Source organism: Onychostruthus taczanowskii, unplaced genomic scaffold, assembly GCF_017590055.1.
Source record: "Onychostruthus taczanowskii isolate IOZ18803 unplaced genomic scaffold, ASM1759005v1 scaffold328, whole genome shotgun sequence".
NCBI lineage: Eukaryota > Metazoa > Chordata > Aves > Passeriformes > Passeridae > Onychostruthus > Onychostruthus taczanowskii.
This window is the reverse complement of record NW_024500661.1, coordinates 7,900-34,860: the sequence shown is the minus strand read 5'-3', so window position 1 is coordinate 34,860 and position 26,961 is coordinate 7,900. Positions and strand designations below refer to the sequence as shown.

At 40.0% G+C, this 26,961-nt stretch overlaps 1 protein-coding gene across 2 annotated transcripts; it reads left to right on the top strand.

Annotated features, from left to right (window-relative positions):
- Positions 1-1,053: 1,053 nt before the first annotated feature.
- RHOBTB3 (Rho related BTB domain containing 3) lies at positions 1,054-26,711 on the top strand. Of its 2 annotated transcripts, none has more exons than XM_041410562.1 (12): positions 1,054-1,090; positions 1,259-1,475; positions 8,517-8,709; positions 10,495-10,646; positions 11,448-11,559; positions 12,363-12,731; positions 16,816-16,928; positions 18,954-19,065; positions 21,373-21,546; positions 22,726-22,892; positions 23,919-24,015; positions 26,585-26,711. In XM_041410562.1, coding segments are annotated over exons 1-12 (1,824 nt in total). In that variant the 5' UTR covers positions 1,054-1,088; the 3' UTR covers positions 26,701-26,711. The 2 variants fall into 2 exon arrangements, with proteins under 2 accessions (XP_041266496.1, XP_041266497.1); XM_041410563.1 differs by having other exon boundaries at positions 1,089-1,096.
- The last annotated feature ends 250 nt before the right edge of the window (positions 26,712-26,961 follow it).

Genomic DNA, 26,961 nt, shown 5'->3' with positions numbered 1-26,961 from the left:
CGTGTGATTAACAGCAGCATGTGTTCACATAACACAGAGTATTGTGTACCATCTAGTATGCCTAAAACATTTTTACTCTTTTTTTTTTTAATTTTTTTATTTTAATGTATATAGTGGTGTGTGGCTGCAAATGGTATTTTTAGAACAGATGTAGTATATTTCCTGTGTAACCTCTGTAAGTGACCCTGCATTGGGGGTTGGGCTAGGTGATCTTCAGAAGTCCCTTGCAACTTAAACCATTCTGTGATTTATGTTTGTTTTACTATAATGCGAGAGCATCCTTTTGGAAAATTGTGCTTTTGAACACTAAAACCCCCACGTGGCATTTAAGAAATTGTATTACTAATCAGCCTACTATGAAAGCACTTTGAACAGCCTATTGAAAAGATAGATATTATTTCAATAGTAATAAAAAATAGTTTAAATGCTTTAAAAGAGGAAGTTTACACCGCTCTCTCCTTCGGCTGTGATAGTCCCAGGTTCCTCCCCTGGTGCAGACGGGCGGTGGCACCGTCCCCTGGTGTGGGGATGCTGGTCCTGTTCGGGCGGGCGGCAGCAGAAGGCGTGCCGGATGGGACGCAGCTCTGCCCCAGCGCCCTTCCCTGCCCCTGCTCACCTGGGGCAGCTGCCCTCCGTTCGTCACCTCGCTCTGCCCATCGCTCTGCGGGGCTGGCTGACGTCAGGATGCGGTGGCCGGGACCGCCCGGCCGGACGCGGCTTCGCCTTCCCCGACAGCGCCGGGGCACCGCGGCCGCCGCAGCCCGGGCTGCTGCTCATCCTGCTGCTTCCGATCCCGCCGCTGCTGCAGACTGCTGCAGATCCTGCATCTGTTATTGCGACTGCTGCTGATCCTGCCGCTGCTGCAGCTCCGGCGTGCGGCTGCAGTCCACCGCCTGGAGCAGCCAGCCCCGAGTTACCCGGCCTGGCCACAGCCGGGGGAATGCGGCAGGAGTCCCCGAGGTCACCGCAGCGAAACTGAGCCTGGATACCAAGAAATAACAAGCCAAACCCGCTAGGATTTGCAATGCAAGCAGCCTTTCCAGATTTCTTTTCTGCTTTGCTCCCACCCTGCAGTTGGATTTGAGATCATGTATGTGTTTTGCTGTTGATTACAGGAGGGTGTTAAAATCTAGGGATTGAAGAGGATTCGGAAGGATTAATATGTTAGTTTTGATTTAAGGGGATTTTATTTTCTTTCCCCTTATCTCCGCCCTTCATATTTGTTAACACAACTTTGTCTTTATTGTTTTTATTCTAGGTCGGTTAATATTGTAGCTTTTGGGAATGAAAGAGATGGTTTTTCTGAGGACAATCAGCAACCCAGCCTGATCTGGAGTTATCTCGGGAGAAGTGCTCTCATTTCCCAGATCGACAGCAGCTTGTCTGCCAGTCACGTTCGAAACCCAGTTTTTACTGAGTATCAAGCCTGCGTATTTGGAAATGTCAGACTGGTGGTACATGACTGCCCTGTCTGGGTAAGAGATTCATCTCAGTCTTTTTAACTACACTTAACAGTGTGAGCTGTTTTAGTAAAATGAAACCATATTCTAATTTTAAATTATTTTCATTGTTGTGGGATTTTACTTGTAGTTTTATTATTGCATTTAATAAAAACCTATAAAATGTAACCAGGCAAGTGCTAGGAAATCTCCAATGTGCTATAAAAAGGTTGTCATAAACGAACCTCTGCTGGGCCTTTTGCTAGTAAGAAAACTTACTTTTATGCAGGTGAGCAGATCAATGCTTATGTAAGAAATGATACTGATAATCTAAATTAAAACATATTTAATGACTACATAGTAGCCTTACAAAAAAAACCCAAAAACCTCAGCTTACCTGATGTTAGAAATTAAAACAATAATCAGTTTCAGCTCCGTAACTCTATCCTTTGGGTGAGTTTTGTACTCCTGTGAGGGAAACCTTTTGTAGAATCTGCAGGAGCCATAACAGCTCCATGAAATGATCAGAAGCCAGCAATCTTAAAATGAAACAATCCAGTTTAGCTGTCCCTCTGTTCTTTATTTCTTTTTGCCAGCTGCTTACAGACACCAGTTCAGATGGACTGGGGGATCCTGTTTCTAAGCTGTGAAGCTGCATGTGACCTGCACATGCAGTTTGCTGGAGTCACCGGAGTGCAGCAAAGAGTAAAATCTCCTGAATATAAATTAAGTCTGTAGGGCTTCAAAGGCTGTTTCAGAGGGATGGAGGGGGGTGGGTAAGGGAGGTGGGAAGGCAAGTGGGGGTTGCTGGAGAAGGGGAAGCAAGGACATAGATTGGAGACAGAGTTTATGTGTTTTTACATTGCTTTAATTGCATTTGGCCTTCTACAGAACAAGGTTAAGTTGTGGAGATCTTATAATTTCTGCCCTTCAAAAGTTAGCTTGTTATTGTCTGAGTCACTGCATTTCTAAGGCAGGGTTTTTTCCCTCTATCAGCTAAAGAAGGCAGGAGATATATTACTGAGAACGTTGAGGACAAATTAGCATTTTTTTTCTTCGTGGAAGACTGTCAGATAGCAGGACTGAACTCTGCTGGAGGTTATTTGTCATGCATAAAGCAGTGTCCTTGGTAGGGTACGGCAGAGCAGGACCATTTCACACGGCCTGAGTGCTTGAGGTTTACAATGTCACAGTGGCTGGTTCAGGGCTGCTCCTCTGCCAGCCTGGGGAAACAGCACAGAACAATCCAAAATGTTGCCAGGTGTTGCCTCAAGCCATATTCTGGATGGAAAAGGATCTGTGTTACATGTTACCAAAACACAGAGGTGGTGGAATGGTGGGCCTTGCAGTATTTCAGCCTCTGCCATCTGAGCACAAGGCAGATTTGCATTTTACCTGGGATTTGTACCTCCTCTAGATTAAACCCATGTGATTTAGGCAAGAGAGTCCTAGACATGAACTTGGCAACGGAGTACACTGATAGCTGTGTCTCAAAACTCAGGGGTGCCCAGCTGCTCTTTGTCTTCCATAGCCACCAGTGTGGAAAAGCAGTGTTGATGTGGTTGTACTGACTAGAGTTCCACAGTGAATGGGGGGATCCTTTTGCATGGCAGATTGTGGTGCAGTTTAATTTTCTTGAGTTTCAGTCTGCTGCTGCACCTGTCAGCCCAGGATACTGCTCAGCCTTTTGATTCTGCAGGAGGTTCAGCAGGTCAGGTGTCTTTGGGAAATTACAAAGATAAATTCATGTTTGCCAACATGCAAACTCGCATGTTGTGAGGAGCTCTCCTTCCTCTGAAAGTTGCAGGGTGCAGGATGGAAACACTGACTTTGGGAACCTTATAATATCACAAGGCTGTAGAGACAGCAGTGGAACACCACACTTTTCAAAATCTGGGGGCAAAATGTCAGTTTCCAAGGACAGGTTGCTCTTTGTGTGCCACTCTCTGGGTGCACCACTGTGGCTTGCTCTGGCAGAGCTGCTTGCTCTGCGCAGGGGACAGGCGCACAGTGCACCGACATCGTTGTAAATCATGTGGCCTCCAAACGTTTTCTCAAAAAATGCAGACCTAGGGTAAGAGAAGACATAAAGAACTAGGGAAAACACATGTGTGCTAACATCTCTGCTGAATATTGTGATTTTAATAGCTGATCAGTTGCTAATGCATGCTTAAACTGCTCTATAATAGGGCATATTGAGAACGTCCCAGTTTTTCTAATTTTGGAGGGGTAAACCTCTGTATGGAGCTAGTAAATCAGAAGGAGAAATTTGTAAGATGAATTTTAAGACTAGCTTTGAAAAAGACTGCTTTAATTGAGAATCTGTGTTAGATTTGACAGTCTTCAGGAGTGAGATGCCATTTTGTTGACTTGCCTTTTCTTGACTTGCCTGTATTTTGCAATTCCACTTTACTCTAAAATTTTTTATGCTTCTGCAGAAAAAATGCAGGCAGAATTTTTAATATCTAGTGACACATGAATCTTCCTCAAGTCCAGAATTAAGCATAGTATAGAAGCTGTAATTCATGTTTTGATTCATTTAATTGCAGTGCTGGAAAATAAATGGCAAAATAAAAAGTCCTTTGTAATGTTCCCTACTTGAAGTAACTCTTGTTCTCCCCTCTCTTACTTGGAGCAATACCCTTAGGATATGAGAGTGTTTCTGTCCTGGCCTTGGGATCTTGCTGCACGTTTAAACTTTTTCTACTAAGACCCACCTAGTTTGTTTGGTTTGGTTTTGTGGCTTTTGTTTGGTTTGTTTGGGTTTATTTTTCCCATAGCCCCCAGAATTTTTTTAGCTTTCTGCTATTTTATAAAAACTGCTGAGTTTCTAGAGACTTACTGACATTATCAAGTACAGAAATGTTACAGAAGGGGAATATAGAGCAGCTGGGTTTTGGAGGTTGCCTTGTGCTGGGTTAGATACTTGCAAAGGAGTGGATGCTCTGCTGTGTCTCCTCAGGGCCTTGCACAGAGCTGCAGACCTCCTTGGGACTCACTAGTACACAAATATATTAACTGCAACTTAAAAATATTAACTACAATTTTGAGAAGATGCTCTGTGAATTTTTTATAATTCTCCCTTACAACAATCTCTTTTCCTGAATCTTCTTGTACTTTTTCCTCGTTATTTACTGTACCAACAGGAGTAGTTCCTCAAACACTGTGAGTTTTCTTATGTCAGTGATATCATCCATTGTGTAGTTCTCTGGCTTTTTCCTCTTTATCATAATTCTTATGCTCCTTATGCTGCCAAGGCTGGCCAGCCTATATCATGTCTAAAGGTACAGGAATCTGAGCCACTTTCAGATTTTATTTACTATTTTTAGAAATCTAGACATATTACTGCTTCAGTAAAAACTGACAGCTAGTAACTTTTCTTATTTCAGTGTGTCATTCCTTCTCATTTTTAAGCTTGAATGCCTGAAGTGGCAATTTACAACAAATTATCATATCCTGGTAAAAAATACTGTTAAATTCATTTATGAGAGGATGACAGAGGCCAATATGAGCTTCCTTTGTTTTGTGAGGGGGATATTTAGGGGGATTTCTGGAGGAGGTACTTCCATCTGTGCTGCAGATTACTTATCTGAGTAAGTTCAGGGGACTAGTAAGTTATGGAGAGTACACCCATAAAATCTGTCCTGCTGCAGACCTGATAAGAAATTGCAGAGGAATCTTGAAAAAAAACAAACAAACAGAGAAGGCTCTGGTATGTGTTGTGGAGAACATCACTGTGAAGAAGGTTTTGGTAATGGAGACTGGGTCTGTAAATGGATCATAGAGAGGGATAACTCTCCAATGTTCCCAATGCAGTTCTCTTGGATCCTGGGGAAATCCCAGGGGAACATTCCTAGGGGATATCTAAACACCCTTTTCCCCACAGAGTGGTTTGCATTGCTGCTGCCTCAGAGCGAGGGCTGGGATGGTTGGACATGGGGACCCTTATGAGCAGATTTCAGAAAGAGTGTGGGCATTGCAAGGGCACTTGTGTGAGGAATTTCACTGCCATTCAGAAAGGCATTCATAAATCATTTTTAACAAAGCAAATATTGTCTTGAGGGATCATGTGATTTTGTAGGAAAATCATATCTTCAATGTCTCTGAAAGCTTTATTTTCAACATTGAATCTTGAGAAGTATAGTTTACTAATGGCAAGAATATGTTATGAGACACTTAAAATGAAGACATGAAAGGAAAGAATGAAGATTTTTTTCCTAATGTGTCCTGAATGGAACAGCAACAGAAATATAATTAAAATTATAATTAATAAGGTCATAATAAATAACCTTATCTGTGCAGATCCTTCTTCCTTTTCCAATGTCTGACTTGTGAAATGAAGCAGGAAGCATGATGAAGGGTAGCTGTTACAAAAAAAAATTAAGGAGATTAAGGTTATTCCTGAATTGTAACAGCTGTTCATCATCTCATTACATTCTCCCTGTCATTTTTGCATGAATGGTTCTCCAAAAGCAATAATGAAGGATGCTCTAGATGCTGTGTGTCAGGGATGTTTTGTGCAAATAACCCATTGTTGGAGATATTTTTGTAAGATTTTCATGACACATGAGATTTAGCTCTGTTGTATACTGCAGTGACTGAAAAACAATACACAAACATACCACAAAACCAATATACAAACAATATAAAAATTCACATACTAAATTCCATAGGAAGTTTCCATAAGCATTTTTTATTACTGGTGCTTAAAGCTGTGCAGTTACAGTGTATTTGTACACCTGTGCTCTACTCTTTGCTTATGATACCACACATTGTCTCCAATCTTGCAGAGATGGGCAGGTGCAAGTCTGGGCTGATCTTGAAAATGGTCAGCTGGAAGGAAATTGCAAAGGGACAGATGTTCCTTCTGTCTGCCAGCATAATAGAACAGATAAAGATTCCATGTTATTTTTGGGGTTGTATTGCATTTTTCCTTTAAACCTTTGTTATGTTAAATGTATACAACTCTGTTAAAAGTTCTCCATTGAGATCTTAATCAACTAAAGTGTACTAAAGCTGTCCCTTGAAAATTCTCAATTTTTGCCTGCTTGTGTGATCAAGTTCTCCAAATGTCCATCTAGATGGCTGTCTCGAAGAACTGTAGCCGGTAGTCCTACTGCTAGAGGTGCTAAATTTGCATTTATGTGTAAATGTTATATTATTAACTGGGCCTAAATGATTGTATTAAGTGCTAATTGAGACTGTCCTTACCCTGGGATTATAATAGCCTCTAACTGAGTTATCTCAAAAAAACAAGTATCAAGAGCAGTGCACTTGACTTCCTCTATTGTCAACATGGTTAGATCATGTGAGAGCTATTCCTGATAAATTGCTAATTGTGGTTTACTTACTGAACAAAAGCTTATATTACAGAGATCAATGGCAATGTGTACTGTAATTTGTTTCCTGACTTATTTCTTTGTAAGGTCAGGACCTGAATTGGGAATGATGTGAACTGACACTTTAGGCAAATACTCACTGACTTTGACTTCAGTCAAGGTCATGCTACTTCTTGTAGTTAAAAGCATTGCAGCTACCTCACCAGATTTCAATGACCCTTTTGAAGTGATCAAAAACAGTTATGTTGACAATGCAAGCCATGCCACTTGTTGATATTACTAATCTTTTATGTACTTGACTCATATTTGAAATGCTCTTATTTCTGTGACTTGCTTTACAAACTCAAATTGCTCCCCACTACCCAAACTTTGAGTTCTCCCCTTTTGTAACTTCTTCTCTGCTCATTTATTCCTATCTTTACATTGTCTTTATTTCCTTGCTGCAAATTTCCATTTTTTTTCCTCAATGTCCCAAGTTCTTCTAGTTGTGCCTCACATGTTATGCAGGGCTGCCATAGAATCACAGAATCTTTGAATGATTTGGGTTGGAAGGAGCCTTAGAGATATCCCATTCCAACCCCCTAGCCATGCCAGTGGGAGGCTGCACAAACATGTGCTTGAGAATTGTTACTTCTTTCCTGCTGTGCACAGGAACATCTTCCACTAGACCAGATTGCTCAGACCCTCATCCAGCTTGACCCTGAGCACTGCCAGGGATGGGACAAACTGTGCCAAGGCCTCATCATCCTCTGTGTAAAAAATGTCTGCCTTATGTCCAACCTAAATCTACCCTCTTTTAGTTTAAAGCCATTGTCCCTTGTCCTATCACCACTGGCCCTGCCAAAAAGTTTGTCCCCATCTTTTTTATAAGCTCCCTTTAAGTAAAAAAGGGCAAAAAAAGTCTCTGTTGTAAGAGGCGATAGTGTTTCAGATCATTGGAGGTTTTCTTCAGTTTTCTGGACGAGTTCCAGACTTCTCTCATGAGTTTTCAATTCAGTATATATGCAAAGCCAAGGCTTCTCCTGGTATTTATGAGCTACCTCCAGATGAAGCAGAAATTGTGGAATCACAGTTCTATGACAAACACAGTACTAATAACCATATATTGCTGTAAATGTACAGACTATCAAACAATTTTAGAGGTTAAGTCCTCAGGATAGAGCAATGAAAATTTGAATGTGAAGTTGAAAAAGAAAGTTTAGGTATGTGATTGAACTCCTTACCCTGAAGACATTAACACCTGGTAAAGCTATGTAGAAGCTCTAGTGATAAAAATCACACTGAATTATTAAGTTTGTATTTAAAAGTTCATAGGTACATAGGATAATTCTGTGTAATCCTTTCTCTAAAATGGTGTGATTAATAATATTTTTGTATGAGTTGCTGAAAATATCTACCACTGAAGGTGCTTTTATTTCCTAAAGGAAACAATTTTAAAGTTAAGTAATTAAAGCGGCAAAGATTCTTCCTGAAAAGAGTATTCCCTGATAAACCCTATTTTTAATTCTTCTTGCAGAATTCCTAAATGAATGGAAAATATTTATGATTTATTATAACAAACAACTTGCTCTCCAAACAAGGAAATTACAAAGCAGGAAGTCTGCTCATTGTTGCATGTCTTCAAATAAGATCTAATCAGACAAAAAAATTATGTAGTTTTGCACTAAGAATATAGAATATTTCATCTTTTTCTTTATAGACAGTAAATTCTTGAGTGATTTTTTTTTTTTCTTTTTAGGGTATATTTGACAGTGACTGGTACACTTCCTGCAGGCTCATTGGAGGAGCTGATATTATTGTGATTAAATACTCTGTCAATGACAAGACTTCATTTCAAGAACTAAAGGACAGCTATGTGCCAATGGTAAAAAAAGCACTAAATCACTGCTCAGTTCCAGTAATAATTTCTGCTATTGGAGCAAGAAAAAACGGTATGTATCCAGCCTCCTGTAACAACAGATAAAAGCTCATTTGGAAGTTGGGGATAGTGAAATTTCAGTAGAAGCTGCTAACAGAAACAATTAGTCTGTCAGCATGACAGTAGTATGCACATGTATTTTGGCTCTCTAGACTGGTGTGCTGGCAAGAACACTGTGCTTAATTAACCCCAATGATGAAAGGCAACCTATCCTTCTTTGACCTCTGCAATGACTCTTTTGTGGAGCCATCACACACAAGGATTAAATCTAGTAATTTGAATTAAGCAACATACATTTGGGTATAAAGTATCTCTAGTGTATGAGATTAAAATTATGTCCAGCATTCTGAAAGCACTGGAGAGAGGGTGGGAAAAGCCTTGAAATTCCCTGGGATTTTTTTTCCTAAAACAATGAATGAAAACCACAACCCTGGCTTGTCTTTTACTTCATGATACTTTACTAAAACAAATGTTTCTGAGCATCCCTCATTTTAATGAGTAAGGGATATGATGAATGTAAATGTAGACATTTCTTTTGTACTGTACATAGAAATATTAATCCATATGAAGTATGTCTTCTGTGGATGGAATGCTCAGTGTTGTTATGGTCTACTTATAAACCTTTTAGCTCAGTGACAGATACAGGACAGTTAAAGAGCTGCATAACAGTTAAATATTTACTTTTTTCCATTTAGTAATTCAGTGATCATGACCAAAAGCTTTCATGCTCTGATTTATACAGGAGTAATAAATCTCCCATTCTAAAGGCAAGGTCTTGTTAAATTGTTTGTATTCCCCAGCATTTCCTTACATTTTGTGTTTAAGAATAGGATATCACAAATGGAGTGACTCCTCTAGTGGTCATTTTTTCTTTTCCACTTAGTTTTTTTCTGTCTTCCTCCCTAAGTAATGTGGCCATGAGAGACATCAGACTGGACCTCTGGGTTTACTCTGGGACCTGTCAGAGCAAACTGCTGTGCACACACAGAACCCTTTTGTTTCTAGGAGGTATTTGTGAACACAGCAGTTTGCTCATACAGATTACTAAGATCTTAATCCTCTGTAGTGATAAATGTTGCTGCCAAAACAAATGATTTAAAAACACCAGAAAAAGGTGTTTTGTTATGTTATCCATAGGTCTAGGCAGACGACATTAGTGTGGAGCATGCACAGCACATTTGAAAGCACATCCATGGTTGGCGCAATCTTAGTGTCATTTAGCAAAGCTGACCCAGTGTGGCTAGAAGATTTTTAACATTTAAATGTCATAATCTTAAAAGTACCTATTTTGTTGTTGGGTTGTTTTTTTTTTTTCCTAATGTATGTGAAATACATGTAAATGAATCAGATGCTGCCATATGTACAAACCCATCAAAGGTTGGTCTGGAGTGGAAATTTTCTTCTTTCACTTCTGTGTCCTGCATTGACAGGCCACAATAATTCAACAGGTTTAAGGGTGACATTCATGAATGATAACACCTGCAGGCTAGTACAAGACCTGGGCATGAATAGGTATTGATTCAAAGCCATATAAGTCTGGCTGAACTCTTCCACCTTAACCAAATCAATAAAGTAATGCTAATGTAATGTATATAGAGGTTTGTAGAGTGACTAGTGTTTTGAATTGATTAATATGAAGTTGAGGTTTTTTCTGTCATTACAGATTTCTTACTATAAAATTCCTGTGTTTTCATTTCCCTCTTTGCTCTCCTCTGAGTAGGATACCTTTACAGTTATTTAGGAACCTAAGAATTCTGCATTGTTTGGCCAAAATGGTTTTCATCACTTTTTACCCCAGGAGTGCCTTGCACCTGTCCCCTGTGCACTTCAGACAGGAGGAGCTGTGTCACAACCTCTGAAGGAGTTCAGCTTGCAAAGGAACTTGGAGCCACTTACCTTGAACTGCACACTCTTAATGACTTCTACATCCAGAAATACTTTGGAGGAGTGGTGAGTGACAATCTGCAGTTTTGGAAACAGGGTGGAACATGCATGAGGTGAATGACTGATGTGAGGGCTTCAGAGAGCCAGAGGAGGTACACCATGGGCCCTTCCACCAAGTGCCAAGTTCCCACCAATCCAAAATTCAAGTTAGATATTAGAAACAAATTCTTCACAGTGAGGGTGGTCAGACAGTGGAACAGAACGGTCTGGGGGGCTGAGTGCCCCATTCTTGGCAGTGTTCTTGTCTGGGTTGGAAGGGTCTTGGAGCAATCTGATCTGTGGAAAGTGTCCCTACCCATGGCAGGTGGATTGGAATTCAATGGTCTTCAAGGTCCTTTCCAAGCCAAACCATTCTAGGATTCTATGAGTCTATGATGCTGTCTGAATTAGCAGTACCAAGATTGCTCTGGTTTTAAGTAGAAAGATTTAGGAAAGCTATCTGATGCACTGCAGTAAGTTTTCCACTTGTACTCTTGTCCTTTTATCTTCCTGACTAACACCCAGCTGAATGAGACTACTCCCCAAGATACAATGAGCATCTAAAGAGGTTGGTAAATTGAATATCTTTGTGTCTGTCAGTTTTAGGAAGATTAAATACACAAGCATTTGAATAAATAGTCTTTTAAATTGTGCTAGCTCTATCTAAATATGGTAGCTTCTCGGAAATGAGTTTTGGGACTCTCCTGGATGACTGAAGAGTGTCAGCAGCTTGAGCCCTGCATACAGAATCTGTTATACCCCTTAATTTGATGTATAGGTTGTTATTAAATAACAAGGTTTTAAAAATATATATATTTCTTGTCTTAGCTGGAATATTTTATGATCCAAAGTTTGAATCAGAAGTCATCTCAAAAAATGAAGAAAAGGAAAAAGACGCAGAAGTGCCATCGAGTCCAACCACCTCAGCTTGAGCAGCCAGGTGCTCTTTGATATCTGGCCTGTAGTATAATTCCTTATGTGTGTCACTTTCTTTGCACAATTAATATTTTTTACTACATTTTTAGTAACAGTTGTTACTATGAGCTGTGCTATCTCTTGTCAGCAATTCTGGTTATATTGCATCACCTTTTAGTGATAGTTTAATTTACTTGGGGAGAATTGTATGGCAATCTGTAACAGCACAATGGATTTCTAGTTTATTTTAGACATAACTAATAGGAATTGTTTTCTGGTGGACTTATGAAAACATGAATTGATAAAAGCTTTCCATAAAATCTTAACAGACAGATTACAAAAGGAAGTTCTTAGAGCATGAATTATTATTCCACAGTATAATCAAATAGTGTTTTTGTTTGCTGAAGATAAAGCAAAGGAGAGAAGTACACACCTTTATGAGATTTCTGAGCATTTGATGCATTTGTTCAGTGAAAAAATTACTGACAAGTTACCTATAAATCTGTAGTTGTCTCTTCTTCCATGTTCTAAAAAGTTTGCTCAGACCTCCTAGATTTGGAATACACAGTCAAAGTTTCTTTATAGAGTAACTTTCTATAGAGGCTTCATGAAAGGATAGACATTTCCATTAAACTGTGTCTTAACTTACTATACTAAACGTTTCCATTTTTAGAGTATTTTACTCAAGATACTTAAACAGCATACAGGAAATATTCTTACTGAATATCTCTTTTAAAAATTAAACTGACCTCATAAGGTCAGTTGTCCTGTGGTTAGCACTTGCTAAGATTGTAAAATTTTGGTTTTACAGCCTGACTTCTTTTGCAGAAAAGATGCCGATCCTGAAGGGCGAAGCTTCGCACTACAACGCAGACCTGTACAACCTGCTCTGCTGCTGCCAGTGTGCAGATGTGGCCTTCTACCCTGAGGACCTCAGCACAGCAGTGGAGGCTCACAAGATCATCCTCTGCTCTGTCAGCCACCTCTTCATGTTGCTCTTTGGGGTGAAGAGACCATCTGATGCCCACGATGCCTCCACCGTGCAGCTGGCACAGAGCCTCTTTGTGGTGGAGGCGGGTGATCCCTTCCCCTCCTCCCCCCGTGGTGTCCCACCCTGTGTCCCACCAGTCAGGGTGGTGGTGAAGGATTCTGTCTTCTGCTCTTGTCTCCCGGACATCCTCCACTTCATTTATTCAGGTACCCACTGGGAACAGATCTGACAATGTATTTCCTATTGTCTCATGAAGGAATATGTGCATCACCTTAATGAACCTGGCTTTGCTGTTGCTAGATGATGTCTCACCTTGTTTCCACACATATTTTATCCCTTGTGATTATTATACACAATGAAAAACACCATCACCTGTAACAAAAAATAGGTTAGTTGTCATTCCAGATTTAATGGGCCTAAATTAAATTAGTCCATAGGCTAACATCAATAACATTCAAAATTTTGCCCAAAAAATGGAGTTTGAGTCATTTTCAGATCCTAGGCTTTTAAAATATTGTAAATGGTTGCATGTTCTATACACAAGAGTGCAGAGTTACTTTTGAAAACTCAAGTAATTTTTATTCTGAGTATGGTGCAGCTGAAGAGTATGGTTGATGCCCTGTGGGCTCCCAGGACAAGTGAAGAGACACAAATCTTGACTCCATGTTTCAGAAGGCTGATTTATTATATTATGATATATATTATATTAAAATGCTATACTAAAAGAACAGAGAGAAAAGGATCCATCAGAAGGCTAGAAAGAACAGGAGAGAAATGATAACAAAAGCTCCTGTCTCTCAGAGAGTCCAAGCCAGCTGACTGTGATTGGCCATTAATTAGAAACAACCAGCATGCACCAATCATAGATGCACCTGTTGCATTCCACAGCAGCAGACAATTATTGTTTACATTTCTTTCCTGAGGCTCCTCAGCTTCTCAGGAGAAAAATCCTAGCAAAGGATTTTTCATAAAATATTATGGCTACAAAGAGAAAACAGTGATAAGTGGCTGGAGTGTAGAAACCTCTGTGTGTTGCATGAATTTGCTACCAGCTGGTACAGACTGTGACCTCACCTACCTAATGCCAGCTATCAAAATGGCAATGATATTTTTTTAACTTCTCAGATGTTGCTTAGGAATCCTCAGCAGAAATATTTGGGGTTTTTTTTTGGTTTGTTTTTTTTTTTTTGTTTTTTTTTTTTTTGTTTTTTTGTTTTTTTTTATTCCACAGCAGCAGACAATTATTGTTTACATTTCTTTCCTGAGGCTCCTCAGCTTCTCAGGAGAAAAATCCTAGCAAAGGATTTTTCATAAAATATTATGGCTACAAAGAGAAAACAGTGATAAGTGGCTGGAGTGTAGAAACCTCTGTGTGTTGCATGAATTTGCTACCAGCTGGTACAGACTGTGACCTCACCTACCTAATGCCAGCTATCAAAATGGCAATGATATTTTTTTAACTTCTCAGATGTTGCTTAGGAATCCTCAGCAGAAATATTTGGGGTTTTTTTTTGGTTTGTTTTTTTTTTTTTGTTTTTTTTTTTTTTTTTTTTTTTTTTTTTTTTTTTTTTTGTTTTTTTGGTTTTTTTTTCCTGGAAGTAGCCAATGCCTGTTTGTTCTTCATAAAATGTTTTTCAACTTGTCAGAGAATCTTTCAGCTTTCAGTTGGAGTTTGTACATCAAAGACAGTTCTTTCCAAAATAGTAACAAACAAAAAACAGATGAAGAAGTTTTTCATTAAAAAAATCCTTGAATATATATATTTTTTTTGTTCTTATTTATTTGAGACAAGGATATGGGATTAAAACTGGATTTTCAGCAGGTGATGGATAAATACAGTACTTTTAATTCATATAATAATTTAATAATTTGGGTTGGAAAAGACCTTTAAGATTATCAAGTCCAACCACTTACCCATCACTGCCAAGCCCATCACTTAAACCATGTCCGCAGGTGCCACACCTTTGAAGTGCCTTCAGGGATGGTGATCCTACCACTGCCTTGGGCACCTTGTTCCATTGCTTGACAGCCCTTTAGGTGAAGAAATTTTCCTGATATTGAATCTAAACCTCCCCTGGTGCAACTTGAGGTTGTTTCCCCTTGCTCTGTACTTATTGCCTGGGAGAAGAGACTGTCCCAGCCTGGCTACAACCTCCTCCCAGGCAGTTGAAGAGAGCAATAAATTCACCCCTGAGCCTCGCTTCCTCCCGTCTGAACATCTTTTTAAACATCTTCATCTGTTACCATCTACAGCTTGGGTCTAATGCCTTGTGTGCACTAATTTTCCTATTTTACTTTCCTTTATGTCAGCCAAGGAGCTGTGAAACTGCTGTTGCAGGCAGAACTCTGCTTTACTCTCAGCTTGCAGCCTGAGGGTCATTGTGGCTTTTGGTGCCCCTGAGAGGGCAAGGTGCTTGAGGTACAGACTGAGAAGAGAACAAATCATGAGTTTTCAGATTTTCAGGACATGATGCCCATGAGGTTATAAACCCTTAACCAGTGTAGTATAGATGGGAGATAATTGAGCTGAGGATGCTGTGTGCTGTAGGGGCTGATTGAGCCTCTCAACAGCAGAGCATCTTCAGGGCTGTGCTGCTTTGGGCTTGTCACTGAGCTTGATCTATTTCTGTCTCCTCCTTGTCCTGGGTGTCATGGTTTGAGGATGGCACAATGCCAGTGCTTCCATGAAAATATACTTTCTCTAGTGGCTCTTGTGAGATGTGATTAGGAACAGAGCAAAGCAGGCTCCAACTTAGGAATAAAGGAAACAAACTTTATTAACTACAACATCTAAAAAGGAAGAGACATAGAACTCAGAATGAAAACCCTCCAAATACATTCCTCCTCTTCCCCCCCATTTCCTCCACAGCATGAAAAAAAACCTTAGATTTCCACCCCGTCACCATTTTTCAGATAATCAACTTTCAGTCCATCATCACCCCTCCAATAATCAACCCTCAAGTCCATCAGGGAGAGAGAAGTCCCCCCTTGCACCATAGGCTTCCCCCAGAAACACAGTTGAAACCTCCTGTGTTTCCATGTCACTCGTGGCGCTGCCTGGAGAACATCTGCCTTCGTGACTTCTTCCCTCCATGAGCAGTGCTCTCACCACTGCACCTGGACCAGAACTGCTTTTAGGGCTCCCCGTTTAAGGATGCTCCACCCAGTACCAAAAGCAGCAGTCTCTCAACTTCGGGACACCAGTCCCCCTCCCCAAATTTACCCCCTGGGGCCGAGGGGCCTTGTGAACAGAGATTTTCCTCTTCACTGAAGACAGAGGGCATCCCACACCCTCCTCAGCTGTCTCTGTTCACGCCACTGCTTCTCCACTCTCTCTTGGCTTCAAGGCATTGCCTCCCCCTAAACACAGTCTCTGGGTCACAGGAAAAACATGGGTCTGTCCATGGCCATACAAGAAAAGAGTCCAGCCCAAGGCCACCCCATCATCTCCTCCCACCTAGAATTCTTCCCACCTCTTTGGACATCTCTCACTTGCACCCACTTTCATCACACTTGCCCATCTCCTCTTGCTTCATCTCTCTCTCCTCATTCTGATTCAGGAGGATCATTATTTGTAAAGTTTCTATTAGTCTAGAAAGGGATTAACATCTTCGCCTCTGTCTGGCCACAACCTCCCAAAAAATTCACTTCCTTCTTAATCTACAACACTGGGTTAGAACTGAAAGTTACCACAAAGCCCTGTGGTGCCTCTGAGACTTTCTCCAGCAAAGTGCATGAGGACAAACTATCTTTGTTTTTACTCTCTTCATTTTTCCAAGAAAGCTATGGAGACACGTCAGTGAATGTCATGGCTTTGACTGAGAAAACAAGAATGACGGAAATTCTACTGCAAACCTTGTACTGATTTTAACTATGAGGACTGAGGATGTAAATGTGCATTAAGTTTTTCTAGTTCAGACATCTACAGAACAATGCAGCCAGCAGCACGGGCAGAAGCTAAAAAAATTCCACAAATGTTGAAACATTAAGGATTTTTTTTCCCTGAATCCCTACCTGCAATATGTAGTGACTGAACTACAGGAAATTAATACATTGAGTGTGAAAGCAAGATGCTCTAGTCATTTGGTACTTGGTTGCACTATAAAAAGTACCATGGAAATTTAATGTGCAAAAATTGCATTGTGCCCCTCCTAAAAGCAAAGGTCTGGCTGATTTATGTGCAAACCCCCATTTCTGTAGTGTGTGTTTGGTATTGATGTAATCTTTCCTCTGCCTGCTGAGGCCTGTGCCTTGCTGATTTATAATCTGTCTCCCCTGGTTTTGTGATAGGTGCTTTCCAGTGGGAACGATTAGAAGAGGACATAAGAAAGAAGCTGAAGGATCCAGATAAAACAGAACATGTGCTTGAGAAAGTTAAATGCATCCTGAAAACTCCAGGGAAGGTACATGTAACTCCCTTGGGTCACCATTAGTTCCTTAAGTTTTTGAGAAATTGCAAGGTTTTCTTGTCAGTCTTTTTAAGTCACTTTGGATTAAACAGCCTGTACTTTTTCATGCTTTCAGTGGGTCGTTTGCAGGCACATACACAGAGATCCTGATGTAACATGCAGAATGAATGTAATTGGTAAAAACCACACAAGCAGGTATTTTAAAAGGATTACTCATGAAGAAGTGTGTTTCCTGGGCTGTCGGGGTCCACTCCGGCTAGCTATAGACCCTTGCCCACACGATACTTCATAGATGAAGGTAAAAGATTGAGAAGTGCTCTCCTCCACGTGCAAAACATTGTCCTTTATTCCAAGACACACATCAGGCGGACAAACCCATGGGAGAAAAGATGTTCCCTGGTGGCAGGGAGCTTTTATTCCCCCCGGGATGGGGACAGAGGGAGAGGTCCACAGCCAATGGGATACCAGTGAGGAGTGGTGAGGGGAGGGGTAACCCAGGGGAGGGACCACCAGGTGGTACTGGGATAGGTGAGGGAAAGACCATGTGACAGAGAAAAGGGGTAACAAAACACATAATGTAACATAAGCTATACAGTGCAATATAAAACTGTTCTGTGCAAATTCCCAATCACCCAGTGCAACAGAACAACTAAACTGGTGCACCACAACACCCTCATATTCACAGCTTTGAACATTGTCTGGCAATATGATTATGGATTGCTAATTCCCATGTAATAGAGGCTGCCCAGGAAAAATTTGCTCCTGGACATAAGCCAAAAGTTGGTCTTCTGCAGTAGAGCCAGAGTGGTGGTTTCTCTTGTAAATGCTGTGATGTGGAAAGCTGTCTGTAACTCAATATATTTAATTCAGTAGAAGACCACAGAAAAAAATGTAACATATTATTAAGTTAATAAAAAGTCACACTGTACAATTAGTTTTAATATAGAATTGGTTTTTACTTTTTTCTTGGAGCATATACATTCCCTGACAATATAGAACTTACTCTAATGATTTCTGTTGAGATAAAAGGGAAAACCTCTCAGATTCTCTTGAAACAATACAATATAGACATCAAAAAGACACTGAACTCTTTTCAGTTTATGACTGCTCTTTCTTAGGCTTACCAGCCCTTAGTGCCCACAGCTAAAACATTTGTAGGTTTGGCCTTGGAGAGCCTGAAGACTTTTAAGACAGTGAGCCTGAGCTGTTGTAATTTCTTTTATTCTTTTCTTATGCCTTCAGCATATTCTTATTTCCCATTTAAGCATTTTTCTTTGCAGGCCAAAAAGAAGGAATCATGATTTTTCTTAGTAAAACTAAAAAAACTATAAATTTAACGTTTTAACCATAAATCCAACCTCATCTGAATTTCACTTGTCACAATCTAGCATCACAATTTTAATATTGTTCCTTTTAGCAACTTTAGATTACACTTTTAAGGTAAGTAAACCAAAATTGAAAACTAACTGGGAGTACTGGGTTTTGGAGGGTCTTGACACTACCAGGTTATTGTAAGAGGAGTGTGTGCTCCAGCCTGTGAGCTCCCCCTGCCTCTGGGAGGCAATTCCAGGGTAATATAAACACGGAACTTCCAGCTGCCTTGTGCCTGTACATGGCATCGCACTGCAGGGTGGATGTGTGCCCCATCCCTGCTCTCCACAGAGCCCTCAAACCTCGTTTTGCTGCAGCATTGGGTCTGCACAGGGAATGTGTGCAAAGGTTTGGACTCCAGAAAACCGATGAAGCCCAACCTGCCTGTAGGGGCTGGATGGGGGAGTTTCATCAGAGGTCAAGAATACCAAGGAGAGAGCTGAGGTGTGACTGTGGGTGACAAGAGATCCCTCAGAGCTGCTGAGGAATTCACTGCAGGGAATAGGACATTAGAAGATAAAAGGTGATTGCAGAGGAATGCACATGCCAGAAGCTGTTGTTTATTTTCTCATATAAATGATGCCCCATAATATTTAGTTCTGTGTGCAGGCACACATGACAATGCTTTATTACCAATTTATTTTTCAGCTAAACACTATAAAAGACTGCAAGTCTCACCAGATAAAACAGCTCTATAATACTTCTCTCAGGCTATTCTTTAACACACCTGTGCTGGCTGATGTAATCTTCAAAATACAAGGTACAGTACCTCTGTTCCCTTGGTCTCAAGCCTCTACTCTTTTTCTCCTCTTCAAGAATGTGGGACATAGAGGTTTTCATGTTCCATGGCATCAAAATTAAGGAAATATGTGTGCTTTGCTCTCACTGCAGAAAGCAGGGAAAGCTTGTGGATGCCCTGTAGCGGTGTCCACTCCCAGCATGATCCATCTGGGCTGAGCCTATAGGAATTCCCTCTCCCTGTTATGGCCCACTGTGCCTCCCTGATTTACATTATTTTTATTCTGTTTTATTCTACTTTGTTTTGCGGGTTTGGTTGGTGTTTTTTGGTTTTTTTGTTTGTTTTTTTTGTTTGTTTTTGTTTTTGTTTTTTTGTTTTGTTGGGTTTTTTATTTTATTTTAATTTATCTCACTCCTGTTCCCAGCTGCACAAGCATTAAGGCATACTCAAGGGCGCTGCCTAACATCACACCATGAAGAAGCATGAGGTTCATCTCTATGCTTGTTGCTCTCAGTGAAAAGAGCAGAGATGGTGGTTATTGGCTCCTGGCCAATATCCCCCTGTCCATCTCAGGTGGGTGCTGGCTGTGGAAGCACATGCCTTGTACCCCAGAAGCTGACAGGGACTGGCTTCACTGTCCTTGCCACCAGGGCTTGGTGACCTGCAGAAGTGGTGCCACTGACACCCACTACATTTTACTGCCTGATGTGCTGCAGTGTCAGGATTCAATATTTTGTCTGGAAATTAAATGTTCTCATTGTTACAATGAAAGATGCAGATTGAGAAATGTGCTGCATGCTTTTGTAAAAATAAGAATGAGATGGTTTTTAAAAGCTAACACTATTCTCTGTCTGTCCCTACTTACCTTTCATGCAGAAATGGTCTTCTAGAATTAGATAATTATTTTCAGAGATATATCTCAGGGACAAATATGAACCATTAGCTCCTCAAACATAAACACAGAAGGACAAGCAGACTCTTTCTAGATGTTCTGTTTAACACACAGAAAATACTCCACAAAAAATATCATTGTAAAGGAGAGGAAAATACTGATTTTGAGCTCAATGACATGAACAATTCACCTCAGTGTCCCATTCCTGAGAGAGTCTTTGTGGGAAGCTGATAAAACAGAACAACATTATGTATTTTACAGAAATAAAACCAAAATCTCTGAATGGGTTGACAAGTGTTTTAAAAAAGCATGCTTATCCACTAATAAAATGTGAACTGTTTTTCCTAATAATTGATACATCCTTCCAAATTTTTTTCTCAAATTCATCAATCAGAGTAACTGCATCAAAATTAATTAACTACTAAGAGAAATTTACAGCCCAAATCTTAACCAGACAAGCACATTTGTAAGTTTTTGAGCAATTCCTCGGATACTTAGCTTTGCTTTGAGCTTTCTAGCTTACAGAAGCCAGGAAAAATTTGAGCCCATTGTGTCTGTGTAAAGACACAGAACTTGACTGAACATCTTAATTAGTAGATAAATGTCCATTCAAAAGCACATACAGGACATATAGCATGCAGCTTAGACATTTTGAAAGTAGAAGTGCAGGGGGTAGAAACAGACAAAAAAAAAGACAAAAAACGCCAGAAGCCTTCAAAGAATTACTCAGGTGCCAATGTTGTGGTCAAAGACATAATTAAAACAGTAACTTCTTTGTAAGTATATACAATATATTGCATGTGAGTTGATCTATTTATTATAATTTTGATTAAAACATTTACATCCAACTCTAAATGCTCATTTTAGTTTTGGTTGCTGTCCTGACTGGCACTTGCTTGACACTTCCTTGCATACTGAGCTGGACTGCCCAGTCCAGCTGGACTTTGCATCCTCAAGAGCCTCTACCCCCCTGGGCTTTTGGCCTGTCCAGGTCTTCCAAAAGCTGTAGTAAAGCAAAGGGTTCACTTGCAAATGATAGAAAATTAATCAATTTCTGGAAAAAAAATCATCAGTGTTGTTTTTCATAAGACAGCCATTCAGGAAATCCACTTAGGCACAGTATTTAATCTAGTTAAATTTTTACTTACTTACTGGACTTAATGGAATTTTTTATATTTATTTTATTCTCAGTTGGTTTAGTCTATTGCATTTTGGCTTAAATAATTTTTGTTTGTTGATTTTGTTTTATTTTACTATTCATTATTCATCTTAACTAGTATGCATACTTAACTAGTATGTTGAAAATGTCAACTTTCAACACTTTAATCATGTTCAGTGGGGTGAAGACCTTCTAAGAAGACATGAGCTTTAAAATGAAGATCTTTCTGTGTTATATGAAGTCACTGTATGTTTATTTTTTGTCTTGCATCCTACAGGTGCAACTGTACCAGCCCACAGGGCAGTTCTGGTGGCTCGCTGTGAGGTTATGGCAGCTATGTTTAATGGTAATTATCTAGAAGCAAATAGCATTCTGGTTCCAGTGTATGGGGTTTCCAAAGACACTTTCCTGTCCTTCCTAGAGTACCTTTACACTGACTCCTGCTGCCCAGGTAAGGAGACTGTAAAATCCATTTTTATATCTCTAATTCATTTTTCCATAGCAGAGCATTGATAGAGAGTAATGTAGTAGCACCTATTTAATTGAAAAATGCTAATATTTGAATGTGCAATGTCTCGAGGAAGATAACTTTTTTATATTGTGCAATAAAAAAAGAAATCCGTCCTATACAAGTAAAATAGAAGAACTATTTCTAATAAAATTATTTATTTGCTTTGTGCTCACATAACAAGACTCAGGTTTTAATTTAATTTCGGATGCATTATAATACTTGTAATTTTTTTTTTTATGTTACAGTAATATTGCTTTCTAGTCTGGATTCTGTGTTATATTTAAAAGCTGTCACTTCTTGAACACGCATATAGCTGAGCATGTTATAAACAAGGTTAAATTGCAGCATTACCTTATTTATACACATGGTTATCTTATGTGTATATAAACCCAGAAACTATGCCAACAGGAGTGTTTGGCAAGAAAAATTGAGTTAAAATATTCTTTACTTCTCAATCTTTATCTTTCTTATGAGAAGAAAATCTGAATACTAAATCTAAAGCATGATTTAAATGTAGCTAATTTTTCCTTGATATAATGAATAAATGATACTGTGATATGTATTTTTGCTTCTGTTTTCTTTTGAAATAATTATTCTACCTTATTCTTAGATATTCCATGTTTCTCTTTTCACTCCACCTAACATTTCCTTGTTTATCAGTTTAAAAATGCAACTACTGTGCTATATTTAAAAAAAAAAAAAGTTGCTCTTTTTTTTGTCCTTGGACTTTTTTTTTTTTTTTTTTGCTATATTTTCTTATATCATAAAAGTGCTTTTCTGAAAGAGAACTTAGCTAAATCCACTTACTAATTCTCTAAATAGATCAGCAGCATTTGGCTCATCATCTTCAAGATCCATGATATTGACAGCAATTCGTTATACCCATCTGCCAAAAAGTTCTAAACATATTTTTTCTTCTTAATTGAATAGCTTATCTGGAAAAATAAGGTGATACAGCAAACAAAAATGTATAATAATAAAAAAATAAAACAAGGTGATCACAGCAGTCTGATTTTGTGTTTGTTGTTAGGTATTTAAAATTCAACTTGGTGAAAAATAGCTTCGATCATCTTATCAAAAAGGTAAAATACACGTAACTTGTGTCTCCTTGTTTTTTAGCCAGTATTCTCCAAGCGATGTCTCTGCTGATCTGTGCAGAGATGTACCAAGTAATGAGACTCCAGCATATTTGTGAACTTTACATCATCACGCAGCTTCAGAGCATGCCTAGCAGGGAGCTGGCTTCCACAAGTCTCAATATTGTCAGCTTGCTCAAAAAAGCTAAGGTATTATTGTACATGTCAAATGAGAATATATATGTTGACTTTAATAAGTTGTTTTAAAAATTGTAAAAATATTAAGAGCAATTTCTGTTCCCAAGGAAACATGTTGGTATAAAATCTGTTTATTAGGGATAATTGGTGAAACAAGGGTGGTCAGAAGAAATCCTTCAGCCTTTAATTGCCAAATGTGCAGTCACAGAATCACAGAATTGCCTCTATCAATGTACCCAAGCCTGCTCCAGCACTTGACAACCTTTACCACGAAGAAATTTTTCCTACTGTTCAACCTAAACCTCCCTGGCACAACATGAGGCTATTTCCTCTAGTCATGTCACTTTTTATCTGGGAGCAGAGACTGTCCACAACCCCTGCCTGTCCACAACCTCCTTTCAGGGAGTTGTAGAGAGTCATAAGGTCACCCAGAGCCTCTTTCTTTTCCAGGATAAAAACCCCCACCTCCTTCAGCTGCTCCCCATAAGATTTGGGCTCCAGACCCTGTAGTCACAGCCTCATCTGTGTAATTTGTTTTATAATGGACACACTGCATAGAATATTGAGAGAAATGCATAAAAGCATGAAAAGAAAAGATAAGAGGCTGAAAAAAAAAGAGACACAATAAAGGCAGGGTTGGAAAATAGAAGAGGAGAATAAAAACTAGATTGCAGGATATTGCCTTAATCAAATAGGATTTTCTGCAGAAAGAGGAGACCACAAAACCAATATGCCACATTCCTTCCCTCCATTCCGTTGAAGCTCTACCTCTGTGCAGATGTCAAAATTTCCAAGATTCATGACACCTTAGGGTTTTTTATTTCCTCTGGGAGAGGAACTTTGTTAATTTGTTCTTGGGTGTTCACCTGTTTACATATTTCTGCTAAATGACTTTTCCTTCATTATCTTCCATAGTCAAAACTTTATTTAGTAAATTACATAACAGTGGAAGCCAGAAATATTTTTACAGGTGAGAAGTGGTTATGTTTTAGACGTGATAGCATTAAGCAGCCTTTTGTCTTTTCTTTCTTCCCGCAGTTTCACAATTCTGATTGCCTTTCAACTTGGCTACTTCATTTTATTGCCACTAACTACCTCATCTTCAGTCAAAAGCCTGAATTTCAAGAACTTTCAGGTATTTTTCTGTTCATTTTGAAGATATAAATGTTTTTATATTTTGCTGAGATGAAAAGTGATGTTCTGGATAACACCATTTTTGCACGAGAAAATAATTAGGGTTTCTTTAGGATATTCCAGCAGGATATTTCACCATGCTGCTGTGGGATGAGCACACAACATGACACAGCCAGCACTGCATCACTATTTGTATGGTTCCTATTGGGATGGCCAGGTTCTCACCCATAACTGAATTTGCTGGAACAGTTTGGTCATTGTATGTCAGCCCCTTCATGTTATCTTGCTAATTTAAATCAAGGTAATGGGTCATTTTTGATACTTCTTCAAGTGCTGGGGTTTTCCTTTAATAAAATAGGATTCTTATAGTATGCTCCAGCAGATCTTATAAAATGAAAAAGTGATGGCCCATTCAAGTAAATAAATCCAGCTTCTTCCAGGGACCTAATATTTATTTTTCCAAACATTTGTATTTGCTTCCAGTGGTGTAACTAGAAAGTTTTGCTCATTGCCTGTGTGGTTTTCATTCACCCTGATGAGCGGTGCATCTCTTTGACCTGTGACACCTCATCACCTCGAGGTTCAGGACAGCAACACAGCAGCAGGCAGTGGCTCTCCAAGGGCTTTCCAAGACTTGTGACCTTCACAGAAATGCAGAATTAGCTGAGTTGGAAAAACACACATGGATCATTGAGTGCAACTCCTGGGTCTGCACAACACCATCCCCAAGAGTCACACAATGGAGTATTGTCCAAAAGCTTCATGAACTCTCTCAGGCTGGTGCTGTGACCACTGTCCTGGGAGCCTGTTCCAGTGCCCAAATACACACTGGGGGAAGAACCTTTTCCTAATCTAGCCTAAACCTCTCCAAGGAGGCCTGAATACAACTTCAGACCATACCCTTCAAGTGTCTGCCACTTCTTTTCCCTCCGCCCCTCTTCTTCTCCTCACAATGAAGTTGCAGATCACACTGAGGTCTCCCCTGAGTCTCCTCTAGGCTGAACAGACCAAGTGTCCTCAGATGCTCCTCACACAGCTTCCGCTCAAGGCCCTTTACTGCCCTGCTTGGATCACTCTCTGATAGTTTTAATGTCATTCTTACACTGTAGTGCCCAGTCTGCCCCAGACTTGAGGCGGTGCCATCCCAGTGGACAGCAGAGCAGGACAATTCCCTCCCCTGCCTGGCTGGCCATGCTGGGCCTGGTGGCCCCCGGACAGGAATGTCCCTCCTGGCTGCCGGGACATTGCTGACTCAACTTGTCATCAACGAGGACCCACAGATCTCTTTCCACGGCACTGCTCTCCAACATCCCATTCCTCTGTCTGCCCATACACCCAGGGTTGCCCCATCCCAGGTGCAGAGTCCAGCACTTTTGCTTTTTGAACTTCCTGTGGTTGGTGAACACCCAGTCTTCTAATCCATTGAGGCCTCTCCGCAGGGCCTCCCTGCGGAGGCCTTTGAGGAAGTCAACAGCTCCTCCCAGATTTGTAGCATCTGCAAATTTGCCCAGTGTCCTTTCAAGTCTTTCACCCCAGACACTTATGAAGATGTTGAAGAGCACAGGACCAAGGATGAAGGCCTTTGGAGTCCTGCTAGTGACAGGTCTCCAGTCTGATGTCACCCCAGTCACTGTAACCCTTTATGCCTGACCTGTGAGCAAGTTGCTCACCCTTCACATGATGTGTTTATGCATCTGTGGGCTGGACATTTTGTCAAGAAAGGTCCTGTTTTAGTGAGAAACTGTATCAAAAGCTTTACTGATGTCCAAAAACATTACATTACTGGCTTCCCTTGCTCAGTTAGGTGGGTTACCTTGCCATAGAGGAAATCAGATTTGATTAGTAGGATATTCCCCTGAGGATTGAAGCCCTGCCTTGTGCCCAGGTGAGTGCAGTTTGCCTGCCCTCAGGCTCTCCTGGCTGTGGGCCTCCCTGCTGTGCCTTGGTCTGAGGCCCTCAAGGAAGCAGGAGCAATGGATGCAAGCTGACTCTGGACTATTTGGGGTTAAGAGGACGAAAATGCATCTTTCTGCAAATGCAGAGGGGAGTAATCTACATAATATGGGTAAAAGACTCTTATATTACTATGTCAGTGATTAAAAACCACATGCAATAAGAGATTATCTTCTTGCTGAATTCTTAGCTGCACTCCTCACCTCAGTACACTTTCTGTACTGATCTTGAGACAAACTACTGGCACAGGAATTGACATACCCTGCTTTACAGTTCTGCAGCATAGAATAATCCTTGCATACCACCCATGACTATCCTCTAGGGATAAAGTATGCTCGTCTTTAGGAAAGTCTCTTTGCTCTCCTTAACGAGTATTCTATTCATTTTTTCAAAAAACTTTTTTATTACTAACTTAATAACAAGGAAATATTGTGTGGTAACTCCTACATCTGTGCCATAGGAGAGCTCGATGCAAAACAGGCAGCACTCATCTCTACTTTTGTAGTTGTATTTATATCCTTAATGGTTTTTAATCTGTATTAAAATACTTCTTGCAGCCTGTGTGTGTGTTTTCTATGTCTATATATTATATTTAATTCCTCTATATCTTTTTCTAGTGGAAGAGCGCAATTTTGTAGAGATTCACCGATGGCCTTCAAATTTGTACCTGAAGCAGCTTGCTGATTACAGGAACTATATCCACTCTCAGAAATGCCACTGCACAGTAATGTAAAGAGACTGAATACACATAAAGTGCATCTCAACTGCAAAATTTTGAATTGGGGATTATATAGAACATAAAAACCATGTCAAGAGTGAAACCTGATGCTGACCTCCTCCAGAAATTACAGACATTCATTTTTTCGCTAAGAAATAACTCTTATTTTTACCTTGAAGCATTGAGAAATGGACATTGGAGATTTATTTTAAGCACAAGGACTTCATGAGGATTAAATGTATTAGAAGAAGTGCCATGACTGGCTTCTGCTCCCCT